Below are 26,254 nucleotides of genomic sequence, written 5' to 3'. Positions count from 1 at the left end.
AGTGACTTAGGAAGATACCCAGGTACCACATATGTACACATGTTTGCATACACAGCACATGCAAGAAATCAGGAATTCACATGTCCATGTCCAGGGGAAATTCTTGAATATCTGTGAAAAAGGAGTTTGGTCTTAGTGAGAGGACCTCCCTCCCCTGTGCCTACCACCACCAGATGATGTGGATCAAGGTGGGCAATCTGTGTTTATGTTTATTTGGGCTGGGATTGCAGCTCATGCCTGAACACAGGAAACTACTCATGGAACAGCCAATACCAGCTGGAGTTCTCTAAATGCACACAGTTCAGTGACTGTATTAGGGAAACTCTGTCATGGTTACTACTGCTGCTACACAACGTCCATAAAACATCAAGGGACTTTTCTAGAGCGTTATTCAATGGTAAATTTCACTGGAACAGATCAGACTCACTCTCAATGATCAGCTTAGACAACATCACTTCTTGGTCCATTCACATTTGTGTTTGCTCATTCAGCCCAAGCTCCCACAAGCTTTAACTGCCACCTTCCCCTGGGACCCACGTGCTAGACATCAGTGGTGTAAACTGAAGGATGGAATAACCATGTTGATACTGAATGCTGGAGGCCCTGACAGCAAGAGCAAGTAGAGGGCAGATGAGAGCCAGCAAAGGGCTCCAGAGAGGTTCTCCAGAGCTCTTAGAAGGCACCTGACAGGCATCAACCTTCACCCCTCTAACACATCATTAAGGAGGTGGGGTGATATCTCAGATAGTTTTGCCAGCAGTGGAGACAACTGACATGTATCTCAAAACACAGGCTTGGTGTTCACCCTTAACAACCTACTTTGTCTGATTAGAGACACAGGCCCAGCAAGGGTCACTCAACCGCCTAGCCTGACTCAGCTGAGAGGCAACTACCAGGGAAAGAAACATAGTTGAACCATGAACTAAGAGGGCCCACCCTACTTTGGATTAACCAATAGGTGACCATGGAGTTGGTCAAGAAAACCAACTTTTTTAAGAAGCTTACAGCAATGGGCAAAGTGCTTGCTGTGCAAGCATGAAGACATGAGTTCGAATTCCCACTGCACATAGTTGGACACTGTAGTTTGTATGCGTCGGACCAGTGCTGAATGGTAGGAGAACAGAGATGGGAATTCTGTGCTCACTAGCCAGCCAGTGAGCTCTAAATTCAGTGAGGGACCTTGTCTCAAAATGTAAGGTTTGGCATGATGAAGACACTTCCTGTTAGCCTCTATCTTCCACACATACTCACAAACATATATACCCCAACACATACGCACCACAAAGCTTTAATCAGATACTCCCTAAATCCTGGCATATAATAGCTTACATCGATGTAGGCTCCAGTTCTTACAACAGATGTAGATGTTTCTATGGATATATTGGGAAAGTCTAAATTCACTTTAGCAACGGAAGAGCCAATATATAAACTAGGTACACTTCCAATACATGATGTGGCAAATTCCTAGTAAGGATTTGGGTGCAGACACAAGCTGGGTCTGCTTCTGGGGAATCCGTGAGGTTGCCTACAACACCCAACTCCAACTACTTTTGGAATTTATTTCTTGCCAATAGCAGAGGTATGGTGTGCCTCTAATTAATATCACTTGGAGACTGTTATGTGGAAAAGCCCATTAAGATGCTGACACAAACTATGGCTTAGTTATCGAGAAGGCATAGCTGGGCAGGAATGCAGAAGAACAGGGGGGGAAAAAGTTGGCACCAGGTGAGAAAGCCAAAAGAAAAAAGAGATCAAAATTAAGGGATAAATTAGATAAGAACATAAATTATCATAAAGAACAGAGACGATGGTCTTTCCTTTTTGCAAGAAATGCCATCTCTTTCTGAGGGCCATACCCACAGGACCAGGACACAGCCTTTGTGTTAATTTAGTGTGACAGTTCCAACCCTCTGTGTAACTAGTGTTTTGAAAAACCACACTTGGCGGGTCACCCCAATGTTAGCATCATCCGAAATGCTTTTGTTCAGCACTAGAAATGTGACCTTGTTGAAAATTAATACACCATTTAAAAGACAGTGAGTATGCTACAAGGTCACTTGCTGTCGCTTGCACTGTGTAGGATCTTGGGGGAGGGCCCCCACAACCCACAGCACACAGGCACTGCCCATAGGACGATTCTCCAGAGGGCTACATTCAAACCAGACTGAATACAAAGGCTGATGTAACCACCAAGGCAAGTGAGCAAGGGAGTTCGAGGATGAGAATTTAAGATCTCCCTGCTTTCTCCACCTTTCCTTTCTCTTTTCCTTTTTGTTCAAATCTGCTTGTTTTATTTTACATGTACAGGTGTTCTGTCTGCATGTATGTACGTGTTCCATGTGAGGTGCCTCGTGCCTTTGGAGGTCAGAAGAGGGTGCCTGATGCCCTGGAACTGGAGTTGAATAGTTGTGAGCTGCAATATGGGAGCTAGAAACAGAACCTGCGTCCTCTCCAAGGACAGCAAGCTCTTATTGCCTCTGAGCCATTTCTCCAGCCATCCCTTCTTCCTGTCCTCCCTTCTTTGAATAGTCTCACTACATCTTTCACTCTCTTTGAACTCCTAAACTTTGGCAGCGCCCCCCCACCACCACCACCACCAATCTCTTCCTCCCTGGTAGGTGGAGTCCCAATCATTATTGGGAGTTCCAATCATGTTTGACTAGAATAATCCCTTGCCATGGAGCTGAGCTCGTTGTCCTAGAAGAGCAAGGCCATGAGTTTGAGTCTCAGTACCATGAAACAAAACAAACAAATGGATGCTATCAGGGCAAAGTACATAGGGACATAGAGATTATTGTGGCTACCAGAACAACCGATCTCAGTCAAAACAGTGTCAATATTCATGCTGATGCCAGAAAACCAACTTCCCCTTCCCAGACATTTCCCAATGAGTCTTCAGAACTTTGTCCAGCTCTGCTTCTCATAAAAATACAGAGAGAGAGAGAGTGACTTCATGGTGGACCTCCCCTTCTTCTCTCCCTCCCTCCCCCTGCTCTTCTTTTCCCAGTCCTCCTCTTTCTCCTCCTTTTTTCTTCCCTCTCCTAAGCCTCTTGCCCCCTTTCTTCCCTCCTCCTCTTTCTTTTCCTCCCCTACCTCCTCTTCTCCATCCTCTTGCTCTTCTTCATTTCTCCTTCCCTCCTCCCCTTCTTTTTTCCCTTCCCTTTTTTTTTCTCCTGCCTCTCCTCCTCCATCTCCCCTTCCTCAGTTTTAATGCCTTCTGATCTTCTACTAAGACAAGCAGTGTTTGGCTTCTGCTTTACCTTGTTTTACTCAAGGACTGTGGGTCTTTTCTCTTTTGGAACATTCAGGGTGTCAGAGACACCAAGCAGCTTGGATGGGGAGTAGAAGGGAGCTCCCAGTGACCTTCCCCTGATACTCCTCACACCCCCTTTCTACCACCTAGCTTCCCCTGTTACCTTAAAGAGATGCAAGTAGTCTGTAGCTCCCATTCTTTGGCCTATGGTCTCTCTGCATCCCAGGACAGCCCCTTCATGTGTCTCAGCTGAAGTTGGCAACCATTATTCTTCCTTTAGTGTCACTATGGGATGTTGTAAAAACCACTGCAGCAGCTCAGCCTTGTGCCTCCCTTTTTTTTTTTTTTTTTTGTTTTCATAATTCAGCTCCAATAAAAGAAAAAAAAAATGGAGAATCCCACACAGGAACTGTCTTCAATGCCTTTTCACAAATCTACACTAGTACTACTATGAAGGGGGATGTACTTGTAGAAAAATACATATTTGTATTTATATACTCAGGGACTTTTGCTAACAACAGCTGAAGAACTGAAGCAAATTACTATCAAAGCACTTGGTAGCCAGGGAGACTGGAGTGCTGAACTGCACTCAAGGAATAATGGCCACTACAAGGAGGCATCCATCTGGTTCTCTGAGAAGGAACACCCTGAGATGCAGGCTGTTCTCTGCAAAAAACACTCATGGCACTTTTTTAAATGATGTAAAACCTTGTTGAGAAATAAGGTTTCATATTGAAGCCGAAGTGACCCTACAACTGGTCTCCACCAGAAGTGCCCTGTGGAACGAGCTTGTCTAAATTCTGTTTTCCTAGAACACCTCGTCCTTGTCCAGATTCCACTGAACTCACATGCATCCTGTTCTTACCAAGCTTACAAATCATGTCTACTTGCCTGGACCTTTCCAGAAAGCCCATTCCAACACAAGGATGTGTCCAAAGAGCATCATCAAGGAGAAAGACGTTCTGGGTGGCTGATTTGGGTTCTGAGTTAGAAACATTTGCTGGAGCCAAGAGAAAAAGGTATAGAGGGCTGGGGACATAGATCGGTCATTCAAGCACTTGCCTTGCAAGTGTGAGAGGTCAATCCCCAGCAGCCATGTGAAAAGCTGGGCTTGTTGGCATGCATGCTCTCATAATCCAGTGATCATGAGATGGAGAGTAAAGACAGCCAAATCCCCGGGAGCTCACAAACATTTCAAACATTCTACTATTCTTGTTCCCAGCAAATAAGAGATCCTGTTGTAAACAGAGAGAAGTTCCTGGGGCTTGACTCTAGAGCTATACTTGCATGATGTACGCTCTTTACACAGGCATGTTTATCTCTGCACAGATAACATTCACACACTCCTGAATGGAGATGAGCAAATAGGTGGACAGAGAGATGGACTAGTAGGGAGACCATACTCACACATGCAGTATATGTAAGGGGGCGGGGGGGAAGAGTCTAACCTGCTGCTTAAAAAACTGTCCCTTGGCCTAGGAGCTGTCCTTGGTGCTACATCCTATTTTCTTAAGTCTAGTAACATTTATTTTTGTTTTTATTTTATTTATTTTTTTATGTGCACTGGTAATTTGCATGCATGTATGTCTGTGTGAGGATGTCAGATCTTGGAGTTACAGAGCTGCCATGTGGGTGCTGGGAATTGAACCCAGGACTTCTGGAAGAACAGTCAGTGCTCTTAACTGCTGAGCTGTCTCTCCAGCCCCCATAACATTTATTGTTGAGACTAAAAACATACAGGTCACTACAGTAAGACAGGGGAGTGCTATGCTATCTTGACACAGTACAACCGTGTTTGCCACTGGAGTCCAGAGGGGTTCACCTTGTGAGGATAGAACTATTCACACTTTATCTTTCTGTTTCTTTTTAGCTCTCATTTGTCATTTGTTTCATGTGTTGTTCTAGAGTAAGAAAACTAAGTCTGACTCTAAGTCATATTAACCAAATAACCCAATGGGACCACTATTGAATGGAGAATGAACTTACAACCCAGTATAAAGTGTGGATTCCTGAAAGCAAACAGGAAGAACACTTTACAAAGTCAGAACCTTCTTAGACAAAAATAAAAAATAAAAACCCACCAAACAAACAAACAAAAGCTGATCAAAATGTCCTGGTTTAGTTTTAGGTAACTTGAACTCTAGTATCTGTGAAGCTCTGATTCAACAGAGATCTATGCTTCATTGTATCTGAAGAAATTCTTGCTCTAGTGGCCTGCAGTTTGTTTGGCATTGCTCTTCTCAATTACAGTAGTGATACAGAGAGACAGTCATTCCAAGTCCTGGTTTAATGGGAAGGGTTCCAAGGGTGAAGAAACATGGGCATTACTGAGTGGCACTTGGTGTTCCTGCCCTCAAGAAGAACATATCTGTTAAGTCTGTATTTGCAGAACTGACCAATTCACACACTGCAGCCCAGATATTAATGTGCCCTTAATATGATCAGTGAAGCCAAATCCTAGAGCTTGGAAGGTCCAAGATCAATTAGCACAGAGCATAACAGATTCAGCAGAGACCCTGACTGACAATCCCTGCTGGCAGGAGTCCTGTGCTGAGTTTGCTACAAGCCACATAACACAGGTCAACATCTTACTTTTTTTTTACCACAAGTTAATCCCTCTCTGGCTTGTCTGATTCCTTTAAATGACAACCACAGAAAGGATACTAAAGAAACCATTCCTAACATTCAGAAGTATCCCTCCAAGAGAGGTTCTGACAAGTAATGAAGTCTGGAACTTAAGTCACAGATAGGGAAAGCTGATGAAAAATACCACTGAGAAAAAAAGAAATGTGACTGTCCACTACTAGGAGACAATCCAACCCTCCCCGTGTGCTGACCACATGCTTCTACTTCTGCAGAGTACTTCACAAGGGCAAGCACTTAACATCACAGCAAATAGCTTCTGGATGGCCACAGCCATGCCTGACTCAGTAGGTACTTGCCAATAGATTGGGAGGGAAATGTGTGGGATTTACAAGTGATTAGCATAGCCTCCTAAGGAAAGCTTAGAAAGGGACAGCTTCTTGCTAAAGCATTCTCCCATCCTGGAGGAGGATCCTCTTGTGACTCTCTGGTACCTGAAGCCTTTGTCCTGTCAGTTTTCAGATTCACTGACTATCCCAAGCTGCCAATTACATGTAATGAAAAACACAAGTCCCTGGATAGAGGCAAAGCAGCACAAAGCATCAGAAGCCCAGGGTCTAAGAATAATGAGTTCCTGGGCCTGGAGTATGGCTGCATTCTGTTCTATAAAATGAGAATAATTAATTGGAAGACTCCAGGCACTAATACAAGTGAGACCCTTGAGGCTTGGAGGTGCGATGCTGGAAGAGGTTGTAGTGAGGTCTAGGGCAGGAAGGTTCTGGGAGCTTGAAGTGTACCAATGAGTGGCCCCAAACAGTGGTTGGGACCACAGTAGCCTTCTTTAAGCATCTAGAGGTTGGATGTGACTAGCACGAAAGAGTGACTGTTAGGTGCATTGCTTCCCTATTGCTCATACACTTTAGGATAGCAGCACTTGTGAACAACCCAGCCCTGAAGATTGACAGCACATCAGCAAAGACATATACTGCTAGGATGTCTCAGCAAGGATGTGGGCCCAGGTACAGTTTCTCACCCTGCAGGGGCTATGGTCAAGAACACACTGAGGGCCAAGCTCAAGTGAGAAGACTGAAGAGAGAATGGCCCTGTGCATCCCCTAGAGGTTGGAGAAGGGCTCTGGCTAGGAAGGGACAAAGAGGCAGCGTGTATCCTTCGGGCTTGCCACTCCGGGGGAAAAAGCTAAGAATGAGAACCTGACTTGCCTGGGGAAGAGCAGGGGGAGCACATGAGCCCCAGGTGAAAAGGCCAGATAGGAGTGTCCAAAGCTGCCCAGTATAACAGAGGGGCACTACAAACGCAGCGATATTGTGATTCTAAATCTCTTTCAAACGCAACGCATCACAGAAAACGTTCAACAAGACTTTGGAGCAGAACAGAGTCACTTGATTAACAAATAAACTACCCCAAACTGAACTGCACTGAACTTGAAGCCAGGCCTGCCATTTACTGAGTCCACAGAGACAATGTCAGCACTGAGCAGTCAATGATTTTGTCAGATGTTTACCTAACACAAAATATAAATGAGGAAACAAATGTTATTTTTCAATTTGAAACTCGCAATGCAAACGCACACAGTGTACACAGCAAAAGATGACACAAACCCAGAACGCTGGTGTTGACACAGCCACTGTGCACATGGTTACCTTGCTGGCTTATGCTGTCCATGCAAATAGGACCCCAAGGCGATTGGACACCAAGCCAGATGGAAACGGTTCTCTCAAGACAGATTTGGCTGCTCATGTTGGACCTTTGGTGCAAATAATATTTATAATAAAGTACACATGTGTGTTAGAAGGAGCAGAAAATCCATCTAAGGTGGAGCAGTTGGGAGCAAGCAGAAGCACCACATGCGAGGGTTTTTGGAGGTTGAATGGTCCAAGATAAATATATTCGAGGCAACCCTGACCTGGTTAAGAAAATCCTCCCCGTCACAAGCAAGTTTCAATATAATACAAAAAAATACTCGAGAGCTAGTTATTTTATTATGAGAGGGTCACAATCACACACGTACACACACATGCTCACACACACTCACACACCTCAAAAATCTCCTTGGTCTCAGCTGAAGTCTGCCATGTTCCCCTTACAAGGTCATTACTTAGCAGACAGCACAGCCAGAGAATGCATCAGAAGTCTTGACAGTGGGAGAGATACATTCACCGACAACAGCAGCTGTTTTCTCTACAGACCCACAAAAGAAATACTCAAGGATTTATGGGCCAAAAGGCAGACTCAGAGAAATTATATGAATATTCATCTATGTATTAAATCACAATCTTTATGGTCAGAATGAAACCCTTTGGAGACATACATGGTTTAGTCATGTTATAGGTAATAGTTTCTGGATACTTTTCCAAGCATTTAACAATGTAAAATCCATCCCAGGCATACTAGACAAATTGGTTGTGGAGGCTGGGGTTAGAACTTGACTCAGGGACCACAATCCCTGAGCTATCAGGACAGGAAGTGGTAGGTTATAAAACCACGCAGTTGTCAGCCTCTAAACCCATGGCTTTCTCCTGGAAGATTTTTTTTTTAAGTACAATAAACATTAAGCTACTTTTAAACATCCTACTCTTCATGCTTCTATTGCAATCAGATTACACACTTCATCCAGGAGCGTATGTTCACATTCTAAATTTAATTTCGGTGACATCTTGGCTGTAGACGTGTACTGGCTGGTACCATAAAGGCAGAGACAGGAGCAAAGTGGAAAACACATAGGCATCAGTTCCTGTGATCATGAGCATCTCACATTGGGAAGGCATCTGAATTGAGGCTTTTGCTCTGTGAGGCCAGCAAGCGGCCCCCCACCCCCAGCCACCGATTGTAATGCTCTCCTGTTCTTATCTTGTAGGCTTTCATATCGGACGGGGCAAGACACAGCTAATTGTGACACGTGCAGGAACAGTGCATGTATTATCTATAGGTATGTTCACATTCTCTTCCCACTTTGCTGTTCTGAGTGACAATGATGTTTACCCCCAAATGCAAGAATTGTTGGGGCCCATGCTGGGTCCATCCTTGACCATACTTCTAGGTTATGTCTAAGCAGCCATCCTTCGACCCAAGCACCAACCCCAGGAATACGAACCCAGGATGAAGGAGAGCATGAACATGTTTATCTTGCAAATGCACCTTTGTGGTATCAGGAGCAAGTATCATTTTGATGGCTTGCTCCCTTGGAATCTATAGCCTTGAGCACAGAGCTGTGCTCTGGCAAAACAGTAAAATATAAGCCCTTCAGATGTTATAGATCAAAGGCCTGAGTTCACACTGTACGGGCTAGGATTCATGGGAGGTCTGCTCTGCTCACACCACATATACAGGTATTTTCAAGGAACTCAAAAAGTGTGTGGTCCTCTCCTTCCCTGTGGCAGGGTCCCCTCTCAGGAAACTATAACTGTTTGTATGCATTTTGTTTTAATTTAAACTTTGTAGTGATTGAAGCCCACTAGAATAAATCCAAAACCTTCAATAGGCAAGTTATACTTAGGTCATTGACAATAATTTTAAGATTTAAGGCATGGTTAAAACTTTCAGAAATTGCTGTATTTTTTTTCCTTGGGGGGGGTGTGTGTGTGAAATTTTTACAAACTGTGACCACAGTGGCAGGTGTTATGATTTAGTTCATTTTTAAACATGGAGACTGAAGTCAAGGGCCCAGAAGGACCACGGCCTTGGCTGGTGTGAAGTGCACAGTGGTGAGTGTGGTCATCTCTGAGATACAGTGATGTCATTTCTATTGGGGGTATACCCAGGAGTAAGGGTGGAGCCCTTATGGTGGCAGTTCTTCACTGGGTTTTCTAAAGCAGTTATAGTCTCACACATTCCCACCAACAGCATCTCCATAACGAGTGTGGTTGCCCATATTCCTACTAACAGCATCTCCATAGCGGTTGTGGTCACACACATTCCCACCAACAGCATCTTCCTTTCCCTGCATCCTGGTCAACATTTAAAAATGATATTGTCTTTATGAATGGAGGCAGTGTCTCATTGTAGTTCTGATTTGTATTTCCTGATAGTTAGCATTTTTTTTCTTACATCTAATGGTTATCTGTGTATCTTCTGTTGGAAAAAACAATTTTAGTAAGCTTTAAAAATCATCAAAAAAAACAGTAGTAACTAAGTAGTTATAGATGCCTAAAAATACAGAGGAGCCTCAGTGCCCCCTCCCCAAATAAAAGTGGACAAATGTCAGTACCACTACATGAAGAGGTTGATCCTAGACAGTGTAGGAAGGCTTTGGGCCACTCAGTCTTATACTCATCACCTCCAGTGCTGAGGTGAACACAGATACGGTTGTGACAACCCAAGCTGAGCAGCCCAGAAGGACCTTGGTTCTTTCAAAGCAGAGCTGGGTCACATGGAAATTTTGTCAAGGAGCTAGCAGAAGAAACCACAGCTGGATGTAGGGACTGAATGGCCCCAAATGGTCCTGACTCCCACAGGACAACAGGCCAAGTCTGAAGGGACTCATTGGTCACAGCTGGCCATGCAAGACTGACATCTGGTGGGTAGGAAGAAGCTAGAGATGCTGCTGATGTCCTGTGATGCATAGGGAAGCCAAGCCCAAGAAAAGAAAGTCACTGGGTCCAAAGCATCAGTAGAGCTGGGGTTGAAAAGGCTGCCATGTTGCGGACATCCTACACCATGGTTTTGTAAGAGGCATAAGTAAAAGGCTAAGGCGTGGACACAGGCACGAAGCCAGGAAGCCCCAGCAACCCTGGCCAGGACATGAAGCTCTTGATGGTTCTTGGCTGCTGTGAGTGTGAAAATAAAAATCAAGCCCCACACAAAGGTCCATGTTTCAGCTCAGAGGGAGTGCCTTTCTGATGAGCATGCCTGGTGAGGATTTGGCACTACATCCACACTGTGCATAAGAACCTTGACTCAACAGTGAAGGGCTCTAAGCAGGATACCCCATTTTTCACTAATGACATGAATAAAACTATGGCCTGCAAGTGTGTGTTAGGCAATTCCTGCCTGGGGTTCAGCACGCTTCCAGGCCAAGAGTTCCTCCAGTCTTCCAATGTGACAAGACTGACATGGAAAAGATTTCTACAGAAAGTTCATGGGATGAGTGTGTTCAGCCTAAAATCACTTAACACTTTGTGGGTGATTGAAAAGAGAATTTATTAGGGCTCTGTCCAACATAGCTGAAAATAATGTAAATAAATTTAGCTCTAAATCCAGTGGCGACTTACATAAAAAGTAATATTAAAAGTAATTTAATGAATTGGAGAAGGATAAGGATTTGTCTTTTGGGGGATTTAGCATAGAGTTGATACCATGTTGAATTGGCTCAGCTAACATTCTACATGCATCCAAATATATTAACCAACAGTCTCTGATCCAAAAGACCAGTGACTGTCCAGGCACTAGAAGAATGTGCTAGAAAGTCAGAGGCATGACAAAATGCAAAAACCAGTGAGTGTTTGTCAACACCCAGAGACTTTTCATTGACAGCAGGATTTGGCGGGATGCATTTTCATAAACAGACTAGAAAAGGGGCTTTCGACTACCTCACAGACTGTCCATCAGAACAGAACAACACAGAAACATCAGCAGAGGATGGGGTGAATGAGGAGGAACGGAGTTCCATAAAAGTACTGGAAAATTATTCCATTCAGGGCAATTAAAAACAAAACCACACTTTAACTCCAAAGATGTGTTGCAAACAAAAGATACTTGGGCTCAGTAAGCAAGTTCTGGAACATTCTGCATGTTAGCAGTCCAGCTGGAGTTTCTGCAATCCTTTACATCCCTATTTCACTGATTCTTGTAACTAGTATTCTAGAACACACAAAGCTCATCCAACTCTCCCCTTAGTTCCTGTCACCCTTTGTTTGGCTTGGATTCGAGGCAGTATCTCACTATCAAGCCCTGGATCTCCTGGAACTCATGATGTAGACCAGGCTGACCTTAAACAAAAGGAGATCCACTTGCCTCTGCCTCCTCAGTGCTGGGATTAAAGGTATATGACACCACACAATAGTTACTCGGTCTCTGAAATGGCTCAAAAGTTTCTTGAGGTTCACAGGAACAGATGTTAAAACAAGAAAAGATGTGGCCATGTCCATTAACTGAAAACCGCTGCCTTAGGGGAAACCATGGCAACTCCTATCTATACAGCATGTGTGTATGTTATTCCATTTAAATTATAAACATTGAAATCGTGTTGTGAGTCTTTTGCAGTGAAGCCTCTAAATGTAGACAGGGCCAACAATTGTTTCATGTTATCCTCTATGAGTAATGGCTGCATTCCTGTGTTAAAAATGCAGCCATGTCATGTGACAGACCCTGATGTAGTCTGTGTGAATACTGGAGCTGACCCTATTCTTTCTGTGTGTTTTATTTGATATCATCCCTCTTTCCAAAGACAAGAGTAACTTATTGATTTTCACAATATTGAAATCACTCATATCAGTTATGAATATAAAGGGCATAAACAAGTCTAGGAACAAATAACAGCATATTTTTGGCCAGCAGACAGTTATAGAACAATAAAAGGTCTGAGAGAGAGACCTGTCCACTCAACAGCAATGGCCTTGGGTAGGTGTCAGCAACATCACCCAAGGAAGGGCTAATGAGGCACATCAGCTAAGGGTCCCATCTGAATACCAAAAATACACCATGAGAGACAGAAATTGACTGTCTCTATGACAACACTCTGAGCAAAGGGAAAAAGCAAAACTCAAGGTCAGAGTCTTTACAATCTGTCCAAAGCTTGGTTTTGGTACCAAGGAGAGGGACTTTGAGTTGAGGACCTATGGCTTTCCACTTTGACATTTCAGTCTTCCCCTGGTAGGGGCATGTCTGGGATTGGGGAATATGAAAGCAGATTCCAACCTGGGAGATATTTTAAATGTTACATGGCTGTGGTTATCTTAGAATCTGAAGTACACAAAGGGCCATAAAAGCTGCCAATGTGCCCAAATTTTAAGTTGTCATTTCTGCTTGTTGGCAAACAGAGAGCCAGCCTTGCAGGGCAATGAACTTGACAATGAACTGTCTTGCATTAAACACTGGAAACCCAGCTGTCTTCTTCACAAAGCAGGAAAACAATAACAACAACAAAAAAAACCACCTGTGTTTCTAGTAGGGATTGGCTGAAGGAGGCAGGAAGGGTATTGAGTTCAAGATCAGGCTACCTGCTTTGGGATGGATATGGCATTGTAATACACATATGCCTTTGTTGTGGTTAGCAGTACGTATCTTACTATGAAGTAGAATTTTTCCACAGAAATATACAGGACTTGAGAAAAATACCAAAAGGACAAAAGGTCTTGAAGCACTTTCAGAAAAAGAGAGGCTTGAAGTGAAAGTAGCACCACACAAAGGTTGGAAGCAATCGTGTGTTAGAGCCAGTTGCTCAGGTCTGGGTGCCTGAGGTTCAGGGCCCAGCTGCTTTTGCTCTCTTTTCTTGTGGCGGGTATCCATTCACCTTTTAAGCCCTGCAGAGTTACAAAGGATCCTTTCCAATTCTGAAATCCAAGAAGCTAGCTATTTACAAACACAAAATAAGAAAGGGCCTGGGTTCTCAGACAGGGCATGTGACTGAGGGTGAATATGTGGACAGTCATAAAACATGCCTCGCCATAGGAGAAAAAAAAAAATCCTTTCCCTCTGTTGGCAAACGGATGCACAGACCTAGCCGTAACCAATGGTTGCTCCCATTTCACTAGTGCTCTGAAAGGCCAAGCACCAGAGGGTTCTATCTCTTCACAACTAGAAAAGTTGAGAAGGCTGATATGATCACATTTTCCCCTAAGATGACACCCCTTTGACTGTGATCTGGACCAGCTGAGATATTCAAATGCAGGGGAGGTTCTGCACAAAAGATTAAAAGAGATTCCAGTTGGACTTTCCTTTAAGTAAAACTTTTCTGCCTTATCATCCCTACTTCCTGTCAAAATATGCTTTAATTAGTTTAGAAATGTTTTAAGGATAAATGGTGAAGTCTTTGTCTCCAACCTTTCCAGATAACTCCATTGTCAGACTAATCTGATGTCACCTCCGGTGACTTCACCTTGCGTTCAGATTTGGTTTCAAAGGGAATAATGAAAGAGACCATTAGCAAATCCGGCCCTTCCCTCTTTTACTGAACTAGTTAATTCATAAAATAACAGTGCAATAACAGAGCAAGGAATGGGGGTGAATTCTAATGTGTATGTTTTAATGAAAATACCAGTGAGCCAGGCTTGATTCAAAGGCTTTGGGGGATAGCACAGAGATGTAAAAGATAATAATAGTGACTCAGATTAATTAGGGAGTATTGTTTCCAGAGAGGAAGTTCGTCTTGAGCAGAGTTAGGATAGACTTCAGGAAGATCCTGCCCATTCATGCTTCATTTCTATAGTGTCAAGGCCACCATAAAAGTGGCCTCAGGTGACACCAGAAATCACTCACTAAGGAGTGAGTGGGCAGGGTACCAGGAAGGAAGGGAAAGCCCTGGCCGCCCACCCAGACCTCGTTACCAGAGGGAAACTTGTGAGTTATCCTGTAGGGTGTCACACTTCCATCATCTCACACAGAGTAGACAGGGGGGAGAAAAGGCCCCAGGGAGGGATGCTAGGCAGTGGGGAGTGGGAGTATAAAGGTGGCACAGCTGTGTTTTCTAGCACTCCCTCTGCTGGAGAGTTAGGAACAGGCAGGTAGCAGAGCATCTCTATGTGACCTCTATGTGAGCAACTGAGGACTTCCTTCCAGTATATGAGTCTCAAGTCGGAAGTGCCCTGAGGATACATGCTCTTACCCAAAATGACAGTCATATTTTAGGAAACACCTTAAGCAATTAGATAGGGTAAGGACACAGAGACCATGACTGCATTTTTTTTTTTAAATCATCCCAACTAATTTACCACACACCACTGAGAACACAAAATGCATGGTTGCAAAGACACCCAGATACACAGGAGAGGAGGATTCTTTACTGGTCCCCAGGGTTGTGCAGAGAGGAGCTGCTTGGAGTGAGGAAGAGGGGCAGCAACACAATTAATGGAGTCTTATTGTAGAGAGAGGCAATCACATTTGTATGCAGAGCCAGTGCCAATCTGAGGCCATCCAGAGCCACTTGGAGCAGCACCGTCACTGCAGCCTGTGTCACCCAACGATTATCTCCTAGTGGAAATATCCTTTCCAGCGCCGCTTCAATTACTCCGCGTGTGCATACTGAGTTCTTTAGCAGCATGAGCCAAGGTGGGAAAAATCCACCTTCCATCCGACATATATCTCAGTGCTCTAATTCACACTCTTCAAGTGGGGAATGGGACACAGTGACATAACTGAATCCTTGAACAATACCTCACACGATGTTATTCCAGTATAAAGAAAAAAAAATTTAATAAAATAAATTAAGTCAGGTGGAAAGAATAGCTTTGACAGGCCTCAAAATTCTCCTTGAAAAATTCCCAAAGCTAATAATCCAGTTTCTCAGTATTCTTTCAGAGTCTAAAAATACACTATCCCTTTTCCCTGAGTATGTAAAGATTTTTAAAGACCTTCAACAACACCTTGATTTCCTTCTGCAGACACTGAAACTAACGACGGCACGCAGAGTGAAAGCTACTCATAGCCCCACATCTTGTTGGCAAAGCAGTGACTTACATTTTATTCAGGGGCAGAAGAGCACAGAGTAGCCACCGCCCTCACCTTGATTAAATCAAGGGGTGTAAGTTAGGGAACCTTTCTCTGAAGTCCAAATTAGCACCCAGGAAAGAGGGAGTTTGCCAGTTTTATAAGGATATAGATGCCCTGCAGTTTTAGGTGAATGTGGGGATTTTTCTAGGGCCTAAATACAGGATTCAAACATGCCCCTAATTTCTGAGTGGAGTTGCAAAACATTCTCTGAGGAGATTCCAGGGATTCTACAGTATGGTGGTTCCCAGGCCCTCTCAGCAGCCTCTCCCTTTGGCCAGTCGCCCTCAAACAACAACCTGGAGGCACATGAAACCATCCCCAAGATGCCAGCAGCCTTGAACAACCTAACCTAATGCCATTGTGTGTAAAAACTGCTGTGTGACTGACCCTGGGTTGTAGCCTTTGTTCCAGAGGAGCAGAGCCCGGCCTGGCACTCAGAAGCACGCGGCTTTACTCACTCCCAGAGGTGTGTCCGGGATGGAATCTACCAGTCTGACGAGAGGAGTTTCATCAGAAGTGACAAGGGCAAGTGAGGAGAGGACTGTGGTTATAACCCAAGGCCTAGTACTTGAGGGAGAGGGGGAAGCACACTGGAATGGATTTTACAGGGTGAAGGTTCTGCATTCTCTGAAGTTCACTGCAGTTATACCTCCAGAGATAGAAAACTGTGCTTGTCACTGAGGCTTGAATGGCAATGTGTGGCCGGCGACATTTAATAAATCAAGGATACCTTCTAATCACAATGCACGATCTTGGCATCTTCTAGGATTATGACTTAAGGTGTGCTAAGTTCTCATATGATAACTGCATAGTCCTCTGGTCGCATTCCTGCCTGAGGGGAGAACTGATAACATGCAGAGCTTATCAAAATGACTTGATCCTACTTCTGTTGCCCTGTGGCCGAGCAGGGCTCCCTGAGGGCTGTGAACCTGGCCTAGCCTGCCCTTGCACTTAGGCATTCCTAGGCATGACCTGGGCGTGGTACAGCAGGTGAGGTGAAGAGGCTGGGGCCTCAGTGAAGCATATCCCACAGCTCAGGAAACAGAGGGTACATTCGAAAATATCACTCTCTAACTGGCTTTGGATACTATATATTTTAATTTGTAGCTACAACAGTCGGATAATTTTAAAAACTATAATCATAATGTCTTTGTTATAGCAAAGATCTTTATAGTCTCAGTAATTGAATATTACTGGTTAGGCAACTACTTCTGGTGGTTGAAGCCTTATAGTGCTGCTATAGACAGGTATAGAATGCATGAAATAGTGCTGGGAGGGATAGCAGATCTACATCTAAAAATAAAAAAAAAAAACTAGTAATTATAAATTACCAATACTTCATTGGAGTGAGATTCATATCCTTATATAGGTCTCTATAAAACATAACCATATACTATATACATATTACATAATACACAATAACCAGAATTCTTCAAATAGAACGCACATTAAATGAAAAACAGGCTGGGTAGTGCAGCTCTGTGAGCTTGGAAGGAGAGGATGCAGGTCAGTTCAGTTTGCTGTGACTCAGTAAATAAAGAGGATGTGCTCGGAGAGGCCAGCACTGGTTGAATCACAGTGAAAGATGGCTTCAGTGTGGTGTGCACCTCCGTGAGTTCCCAGACTTGAGAGAAAGCAACTGCCACCAGACAGACGTAAAGAGAACTTGGCCAGAGGGTGGCTTGCCAGAGCATTGTGCATGGCCTGTGGGTGGGCAGACTTAGCTCCTCCAGAAAACCCATTGAAGGAAAGGGGAAGAGCAACCGCAATTTAGACAGATGACAGGATGAGGATAAGGTGTTTGCCATTTTGGCCGTGGAGACTCTGGCAACCCTGAGGTGGCAGCAAGAAAGAAAGAAAGAGAGCCAGCTCTTCCAAGGCCAATGGAAAATGCCAAGGTCCTCAATGGGGTGCTAGAGTATGTGGGAGCTGGGTGGGGGGAGCCACTGGACCTAACAGGTGGAGAGGAAGGAGGAATGTGGGGTCTGCAGTGCAGCCATTTGGAAGGATGGAGTTCACTAACCATGTGAAGGAAGAGAGAGGAGTGGACTTTAGAAAGCTGTGGTGTTGGGACTCAGTAGATGGAGAGTGCCCCTTACATGTCCTATGGGGAAATGTTCAGAGAAAAACAATGGCTCCTTTGGGCTTTATTTCATCTACCACTTGGAAAGGTGGCCAAGGATGTAGATAAACAGAGACCAAACAGAAAGGACTTTTCTAGATTCCTCTAGCATACAAGAGAGCATGGGCCAGAACAGTCCCTGCCTAACCATCAGCTTCCTCTGGACAGTGCTGGTGCTTTCCCGTGGTGCTGATGGCTACAAGTTCAAACAACAGTCACCTTCACTAGGTACTGTACTCAGAAGCATTCCTTATCAGATCCGAAGCCACAGGAGAAGAGTTCCTCCATGCTGCCAGTGCACTGGCTCCTGGGAATTGCCCTCTGAGTGGAAGACTCTCTATCACCACTTCACAGCCAAGGGAGTACAGGTCCCCAAGGTGAGGTGATTTATCCACAGTGGCAGAGCAAGACTCGCAGAGTCACAGTTAGCACCGGGGACTCTGTGATCTAACTCAAAGAGAATTAAAAACAGAGGCTAGGGATCTGAAGCTCAAGGAGCCACGGGGCATTGGCAGGCAGGAGAAATCAAAGGTGTGGGGGTTTCCACTTCAGAAAACAAGCAATAGCTTGGGGGCCACACTCACCTGCTTTTAACTCTTTCCTGCTTTAGAGTGAGAAACAGAAAAAGACTTCAGGTGAGGCACTCCTTTAAGCTGAGGTATAGACATCAAGTGGCAGAACCTAAGCTTTGTAGGAGCTTCATAGGAACAGAGAAGCACTGCATCATCCCATGAAGTGGTTAGAAGGAGCGTTAGTAAGAAACTTACTGCCATACCCAGGAAGAAAACGATGCCTGGGCACAGACTGAGAGAACAGCCTGAGATTTAGAGATGGGCACGTTTCACTTCTTTAGGAAGACACAGATTGTGCTTGAGAGACTGCTGAGTTGATAAAGAGTTTACCTTGTAAGCATGGGGATCTGCACCCAACTGCAAAGGAGACATTTAACAAACAAACAAACAAACAAACAAACAGGCATTCTGCAAATACTTAAAATCCCAGCACTGGGGAAATAGGCAGATCCTTGGAGCTAGCAAGCAAGTCAGCCTAGCCTTAATTGGAAAATTCCAGACCAGCATGAGATTGTCTCAAAACAAACAAACAAACAAAAGCAAAAACAAAACACAGGGCAGATGGCACATGAGAAATGGTAGGTTGATCTCAGGCCTCTACATATACATACAGACATGTATAGGAGCATGTTTATGTACATCAATGCATGCATAAGAAACATAGAACAGTGATTTTTATAAGCTCTCACAACTAAACTTATATTCTTTAAGAGAAAATAATAGAGCAAAAAAAATGAAATGTCTTTGCATCTTTAATCATGAACCACCAGGGGCCGTAGACGAGTGTGGCCAAGGCTTTGCAACATTTGCAGACAGGGCTTCTGCCCACTGGGAATTCCTAATGGGAGGCATTGTTTTACATCTCTAGAACAAGAATGGAGGTGCAAACAAAGAAAGGAAAGCATTAGAGGGGCTCAATAATATGCCTTTGGCAATAGCTATAAATGCAGAGACTGAGATGTTTCCCTTCCATTCAGTACAAGATGCAGCCTTTTCTCTGATGCCAGAAAACTTATCCAGAAAACTCTGGCCAGTTCTCAGCACCAAAGCAGACACAGAATCCTCCACACTGAATGCAATGCAAAGAAGGAACTCAAATATGGAAGACAAGGATTTGTGGTCGGGTTGCAGAGTTTGTGTGAAACTGGGATGGAGTGGGGAGATAGAGTGACATTCTATGCTATGAGTCAGACAGAGCACCCCAGGTGGGTAAATGAATAGCCACAAGGAAGGATGCAAGGAAAAAAAGACGATTACACAGCCATCAAATTACACATACGAGCAGATGCAGGTTCATCATCCCATAGGCAAGATAAAAGTCAAAACATGGGCTATTGCCCATTTGCTTGGCAGGCCTCCCTAAATTCTATCTGGCCAATTGGTTGTCTTCAGAAAGGAAGGACTGGAGACTACACAGCTGTAGAGTTCCACAATATCCAGGACCTTTGTTCCTAGCAGAGGCCACTTGGCCATTAACATCACAGAAACCTTTGCTCTAAGCCAGTCAGAGAGAACCAGATTCTTAACCTTGTAATACTGCCCTACTCAGTGAGCCATCTACTTCAGACGCCAAATAACCCAGTGTGCTCCTTGACAACAAGAAGCTGCTAGCAGACAGCAGAGGGCAAAAGAAAAAAATACCCTTTTGTGCTACTTAAGAGCTGAGGTTCGCCTGTCCGGAGTGTGCCTGGCTGAGGCATGCATATCACGCCCAGACAGATCCATTGCAGGGAGGACAACACAGAGCAGGCAGTGAGGAGAGGCAGGGCTCGTGGTCACTGTGTCAGTGAGGCCTACTGCAGGCATTACCCAGTACGTACTCTCAGGCTTAGTAGGTCTCTCCTATCAAGCCTGCTCCAGGCTGCAGCGTACTGGATGAGCACAAAGGACTCTGCTCAACAGATAAAGTAGAGCCATTTCGTTAACAAGAACTCAGATTAGATTACTCTGTGATTACATGGTTCCTCGGTGTGATAAATTGGTTAATGACAGGATTCCCAGTGTACTTGCTTAATGGGAAATTCAATAATTACAGGTGCCCGGGATTGGATGTTAGTCTAGGAACTGCTAGCCACATGCTCTGTTCTAACAACTAAAAAGCTACCTTGGACAACTGACATGGAATTAACATGGCCTTGACATGTTTCAGTAGTAGCTTAACTAAATGTCACATTGCACAGATTCCCCAAAGGCTCTTGTTGCCTAAACATCCAGGCTGAGGATTCTCTAATACTTTTCTTTATCAGCATCAGACTCAACTGTAAAATCTGCAGTCAAAACATAAAGGTAAGAACAAAGTAATACTGGAACTATTCACTAATAGTGAAGAGGTCTTTCATACACTTGTATGTTTGAGAATTCGGTAAAACAGCCAGTACCTCTCCTTGAACTGGAGTAAATGAAAGCTCACTGATGAGGAGGGAATGACCTCATCCCTGTGCCCCAAGCTCCTGCACCAGGACAGGATCTCCTACCACAGATACCACGGCCCAGACAGGCTGGAATGTCACAGGTTCAGAACATCCTAAGGTTTGCAGTTGCCTCCTCTGCCACACAGATAAGTGACACTTGTGCTCATAAGCGTCAATTCTACTTCCTGGAACAGATTCCTGAGAGGTGTCCTCTGACTTCTACACATGCTGTGCCATCCACACACATCACACACACACACACACACACACACACACACACACACACACACACACACACAGTTCTTTAAAATACCTGGAGAAGAGGAAGGCTTCTTGTAGAAAAAAAAGAACACCCTTTAATGTTTCTTGAAATAAAAAAAAAAAAAAACGCACAGTGATATTACAGCCTTTAAACAATAAGAAATATGGTGTGTGTGTGATTTAGAAATCATAAACTGGTCCACTGGATAGGGCTTGAACTTATTTTTAAGTCTCCAGATAATACAGCTTTGCTGCTTTGTGTTTCTAAAATGTCAGAATTTGGCTGGGATTAATAGTTCTCTAAATGGATGGGATTTCATGTTTATAGGTGCTTCATGGTCCCTCTGGCTATAGAGTGTTATGAACATTCACTGAAATCTAGTTTAGATTTCAGTGAAATCTAGACAAGGTAAGAGGACAGGGTAGAAGACTCCAGAGCTCTAGTCTAAATCACATGATACAAAAAGCAAGGGATGGGAAGAAAAGCTCCCCAGTGCCATATCATCACAGAAAGCCAGGCGGGCCAGGGGCTCCATGAGGACCAGTTTCTAGCAGACCATCACAGCTCATACAGACCTAAGGAACAACTCCACTCCACTACACTGACAGCATTCCTCCCAGAATCTTCCAAAGTAGCCGTGGATGTTTTGAAACACATCTTCAATCTTATCTTTCTAGCACAAACATCCTTGCACACTCCTGCTCCCATGGGGTAATTACAATCTTGTATTGTTTTGACCAAATGCTATCTATGCTGTGTCCTGGGAAGCTGTGTTTGATAACAACCAAAACCTTTCAGTAGTGCAGAGGTGATAAACACAAGAGACATTCCCCGGGGTCCTCTCCTAGCTGTAGTCCACAAGAATGTTTGAGACAAGTACAATTTTGTAAGAAGGCAAGCCAAAGTCATTCGGTTCCTGGCGCTTTCAAATGGCAGGCTTCTCTGACCAGTGGCGGTTGCATAGGAATACACTGCTTGATACACTGCAAGTGCATATGACGTGTGTGTGTGTGTGTGTGTGTGTGTGTGTGTGTGTGTGTGTATTACAACTTCTGCCTCTTTCCCTGTTTGCTGGCTGGCCAATTCCATGATGTGCACGTGTACACTTCAGGATAAATAGGGTGATTAATCTGCCTTTCCTATTTTCTGTGGCAACAGATATATGATAGGCTTTTATTTAAATTCTTGTACTTGTAGTCCTGGGCATCTGTGCACGGATGTGGAAGCCAGAGGTTGAGTCACACATCTTCCCCTATTGCTCTTCATTTTATTTTAAATTTAACTTTATTAATACTTTGAGGATTTTAAATACTACATTTTTATCATATTCATCCCCTACATTGATTCCTCTTAGTTCGGGTTCCGCAACCCAACTTTGTGCCCTTTTACTTTTTTCCTACCCATCAAAACCAATCTGTGCTGCCCATTTATTCTTGGCTGTGTGGCCCTCCCTCTCAAGGCTCCGGGGTCACTGAGGAAGAGGGGTCAGAAAGAGGAAAAGAGGAGGAAAACAGCCTTCTCCTCAAGGAGGCAGGTGCATATATGAACCCACAGACATTGAGAAAACATGTACAATCCTTGTGTAATCTTAAGCCAAACAAAAATCCCAGCATGGACAGACAGGTGGGTACAAAGTCCTCCCACTAACTGGTGAGTTACTGGCAAATGATAGCTGCCAGGAGAAGGAGAATCAGCTTTAAAAGCAGCCCCTGGTAAATCTCTATCTTATTTTTTTGAGGAAGGGTTTCTCTCTGAACCTGGAGCTCACCGATTGCTAGGCTGGCTGGCCAATGAGCTCGGGGGATCTGCCTGAACTCTGCCCTCAGCACTGGACTTACCGACATAAGCCACCGCATGTGGGTCTTAAGTAGAGTTCAGGGTTGAATTCAGGCTCACGTGGCAAGCCCTTTGCTCACTGAGCCATCACCCTGGCCCCAGGATATATTTTAGAACTTTAAAGGCCTGCCTGTGAAAGAAAGTTATTTTCCAAAGTGAAATGAGTGAATTTGGAATAGATCACAGTGCTCAACAGTAAAAATATGATCTAGCCAACTATTTATTACTAAACATAGAGTATGAATGAATGACCTCTCTGATGGGAGGTCCCCAGATCTCTAGGGTCACACACTAAACTCTCTGCTCTGTCTTTCTAGTGTGGAGCTGGACTTTAAGCAACAGGAAGACAAACTCCAACCTGTGCTGAGAAAACTGCACCCTGTCGAGGAAACTCAGGTCATCCCTTCGCCTTACACTCAGGAGACTTACTCCTCCACGCCCAAGCAAAAATCCAAAACTGAGTCCAAAAAGCACGGAAGGTGGAAACTCTGGTTTCTTTAAGACTCGGGGGCTTGGGAGTACCCAGGCCATCTTGCAAACCCACTGGAATTTAAGTCAGTCCTTTCCCAAACTGGATAGGATCAAGGGAACTGCGGTGCCAACGCGTGCTCCCTGCTTCTCGCCCTGCGTACCAAAAAGGCCTTCGCACCAACAGATAATTAGCAGCAAGGGAGTGACTGTCGCCCCTTGCCAGCTGTCCTTTGCAGTGCACTGGTGTGGGGTGAAGAGTCTGAAATAAAACTTACATAGTCAAAGATAAGGAAAAACTCTAACCCCCGGCAGCCGGCCCATCTATGAATGAGTATTGAGTTATCAGCGTTCCATAGGGCAGGCTGTCCCTCTGTAGACAGTGGAACTTTTCATTATTTTTGGCCCTTTATTATTATTATTATTATTTTTAATGAGAAGAGAAAGCAAGCCTTGTATTGGCAGAGGACTTCATTTTATCTTTCATTTTGCAAATAAGCAGGGGGGCGGGGAGTGCAGTTTTCAGCACATTAAATTCCGGAGAAAGCACAATTTTTTTCAAGTGGTCGGAGACCATAAATAATCTCGAAAATGTGACTCTATGTATATCTGCCTTCGTGTGCTGTAGCGCTAAGCCAAGTGACCACATCTTCAGTGTCACATTGACACCACAGATTTAGCACCCTCTTCATCTCCAGATGGACGACATGTTTACTGCTCATTTTCCAAATGGCCAGCAGCCAGGAACCACCCCGCCCCCACCCCCAAGTCATAATATGCCTTCAATCGTTGAAGCTGACAGGGTCAGAGCTACTGGACAGTAAGCTTTCTTGGATCTTGCTTTAATCTCTGGGTACCCAAAGGCCAAACGGTGAATCTGGTAAGAATTTGAAAACAGAAAAAGATACACAATGGGTAATATAGTTACCTGTAAATCATGGGTGCCTGGGCTGAAGCAGAAAGTGATTTTTTTGTTTTGTTTTGTTTTGTTTGTGACTCAATCCCCGGAGATGCCCTTCATCCCTGAATGCAGCCAGGTGTTTTATACAGTTCCTTATGCTTTGTCACTACTGTGCGAGATCTGACCATCTCAGAGAGAAACAGTGGGTTTCCCTTAGCTGCTACCAATGGCCAAACCTACCATCGCCTACATTTAACCTACCTGTAAATTGTATTAAGTGGCAAACTTAGGGAAAAGCTGTGAATCAAATGTTTTTAGGCATTTTTTTTAAAATCTGCCATCACACTCAAGAGTTCTCTCTTGATCACACATGACAATGTAAACCTCTGCTCCTTTATTTTTCACTCATTTCTTTGCACCTTTACAAATATCTTTTTTATAGAAACCAAAATCCTCCTGTGCATTAATGACTTCTCTCAGTGTTCTGTTTCCTGTGTAGGAAGTAGGGATCTTCTTTTGCCTTTTATTTACTATCCTTTTTTTTTATAACTTAAAATCTTGAGTAGTTTGTGAGCCTATCAGAAAAACCTAGTCTTCAGTGTCTGTCCAGCACTTTCAGTGGAACTGCATACTGAGGGCAGCAACCCAGCTTTGGGAGAGGGTCATGTCCTTCTTTTGAGGAGTAGGAGCTATGATTCACCATGCTTTTCCTCTGGATTCAGCAGTTCCATTTAGTTGGGTTATACAAGGATCTAGCAAACAGTCATCTGGTCTGGTCTTTAAAAGAAAAAACAAACCAAAAAAAAGCGAAAAGGATATTTTGTATGACTACTCTTAAGGATTACTCAAATCACACGACAGAGGTATGCTTAACTGAAAATGGATACACACATGCTCCTGTGCACGCATCTGCAAACACTCACACATGTGCACACACACACACACAAATACATGGCTTTAATGGAGGTACTCTATAAGAATTTGAATCCATAGAAGAGCAGTGAACAGGACTATTGGAGAAGAGCCCTGACCAAGCTGATCCTGTACCTGAAGGAAGTGCAATTGTTTCATGCATATGAAACTTCAAACACAACTTTCATGTTTTTATACTGTTTTTAACTGATGTTATAAAAATGTTGGCAACCAGTTTTCTCTTCGTATGTTTGAAGATTCCCATGTTCTCAGTTAAGTGGAAAGAAGGGTTCAGCAGCTTTCTGTCCAGTGCTGCTATCTGTCTAAATGTGAGCACACTTGTTTCAAACCAGTCTAGGCCCCCAAATCAAAAGATGAAACACTCTGGAGTCAGAAGCGAAACTCTGAAGAAAAACCAATTCCTCCTCAAAAGAAAAAGAAAAAGCATCTCCCCAACCAGGAAACAAAATGTATTTTCAAGCTCATTTCATAGCTGAATCACAAATTGCCAGTGACAGAGGATGACCCTTCTTCTTGAAATATTGAAGTCAAAACTTTCATACAAAACCAAGTAAAATGTTCAGTGTCCCCTCCCATGTAGATGTACACATGGCATTACGTATAGAGTAAATTATTATACTTGTCATTAAATCTTTATTAATTTTTAAATAAAAAAATCAAAGGTAATGTGTGTGTCTACCAAACTTCTTTCGCTGCCTCTATACTTTGGGACTGATTCTAATCCAAGAAAATAATAATGGGTAGATATTTGCCCTAAAATGCATTCTGATGGGGTTTGGAAGGATGGCACTGCTATGGGCCCTGGGTATTCCCTGTATCCCCAATGCTGACACAGAGAAGCTAGTCCTGCATGTTTATTCAGCACCCTGGCCTGGGCTTAGGTATCAGAAAAACAAGGTAACATTTTAAGTTATGCAGGGTACATACGTGCTTATGGCATGATGTGCCTAACTTGGGTCTCATTTTTAAAGAGCCTCCAAAGACTACTAAACTTACCCTGTGTCCTCACATTCCATAGCCGAAAGTGGGTGGCTTCTCTCTAGACTCTATATAGAGTATCAAGTAGGTCCCTGGCTCACGACTAGTGGCTAGTTTGTTTCTTCTTCCGCTTTCCTCTGGGTGGGAAGCACTCACTCCATCCTGGCTGTACATAAAGCCTAATCCCAGTGCCAACAAGTGTCTAGAAGTGGACAGCACCTCCTCTGGGAGAAGATGGCCATCTATAAAGAGAGGTCACTGTGGCTGTGACT

At 43.9% G+C, this 26,254-nt stretch overlaps 2 protein-coding genes across 4 annotated transcripts in view; one reads left to right on the top strand and one right to left on the bottom strand.

Moving 5' to 3' along the window:
- Insyn2a (inhibitory synaptic factor 2A) overlaps positions 1-25,670 on the top strand; it is a 58,300-nt gene extending 32,630 nt beyond the window's left edge. Inside the window, exons 3-4 of one of the 2 annotated variants that reach the window (XM_021644391.2) lie at positions 8,712-8,783; positions 23,020-25,670. In XM_021644391.2, coding sequence (XP_021500066.1) covers positions 8,712-8,783; positions 23,020-23,203 — 256 coding nt within the window. In that variant the 3' untranslated portion in view covers positions 23,204-25,670. The remainder of the gene's footprint in view (positions 1-8,711; positions 8,784-23,019) is intronic. The other variant, XM_060381429.1, reaches the window with a different exon arrangement.
- Dock1 (dedicator of cytokinesis 1) overlaps positions 1-26,254 on the bottom strand; it is a 494,434-nt gene that overhangs the window by 255,996 nt on the left and 212,184 nt on the right. The gene's annotated exons all lie outside the window — the stretch shown is intronic.

Source organism: Meriones unguiculatus, chromosome 1 (assembly GCF_030254825.1).
Source record: "Meriones unguiculatus strain TT.TT164.6M chromosome 1, Bangor_MerUng_6.1, whole genome shotgun sequence".
Taxonomy (NCBI): domain Eukaryota; kingdom Metazoa; phylum Chordata; class Mammalia; order Rodentia; family Muridae; genus Meriones; species Meriones unguiculatus.
Note: the sequence above shows the minus strand (reverse complement) of the source record. Positions and strands in the feature narration are given on the sequence as shown.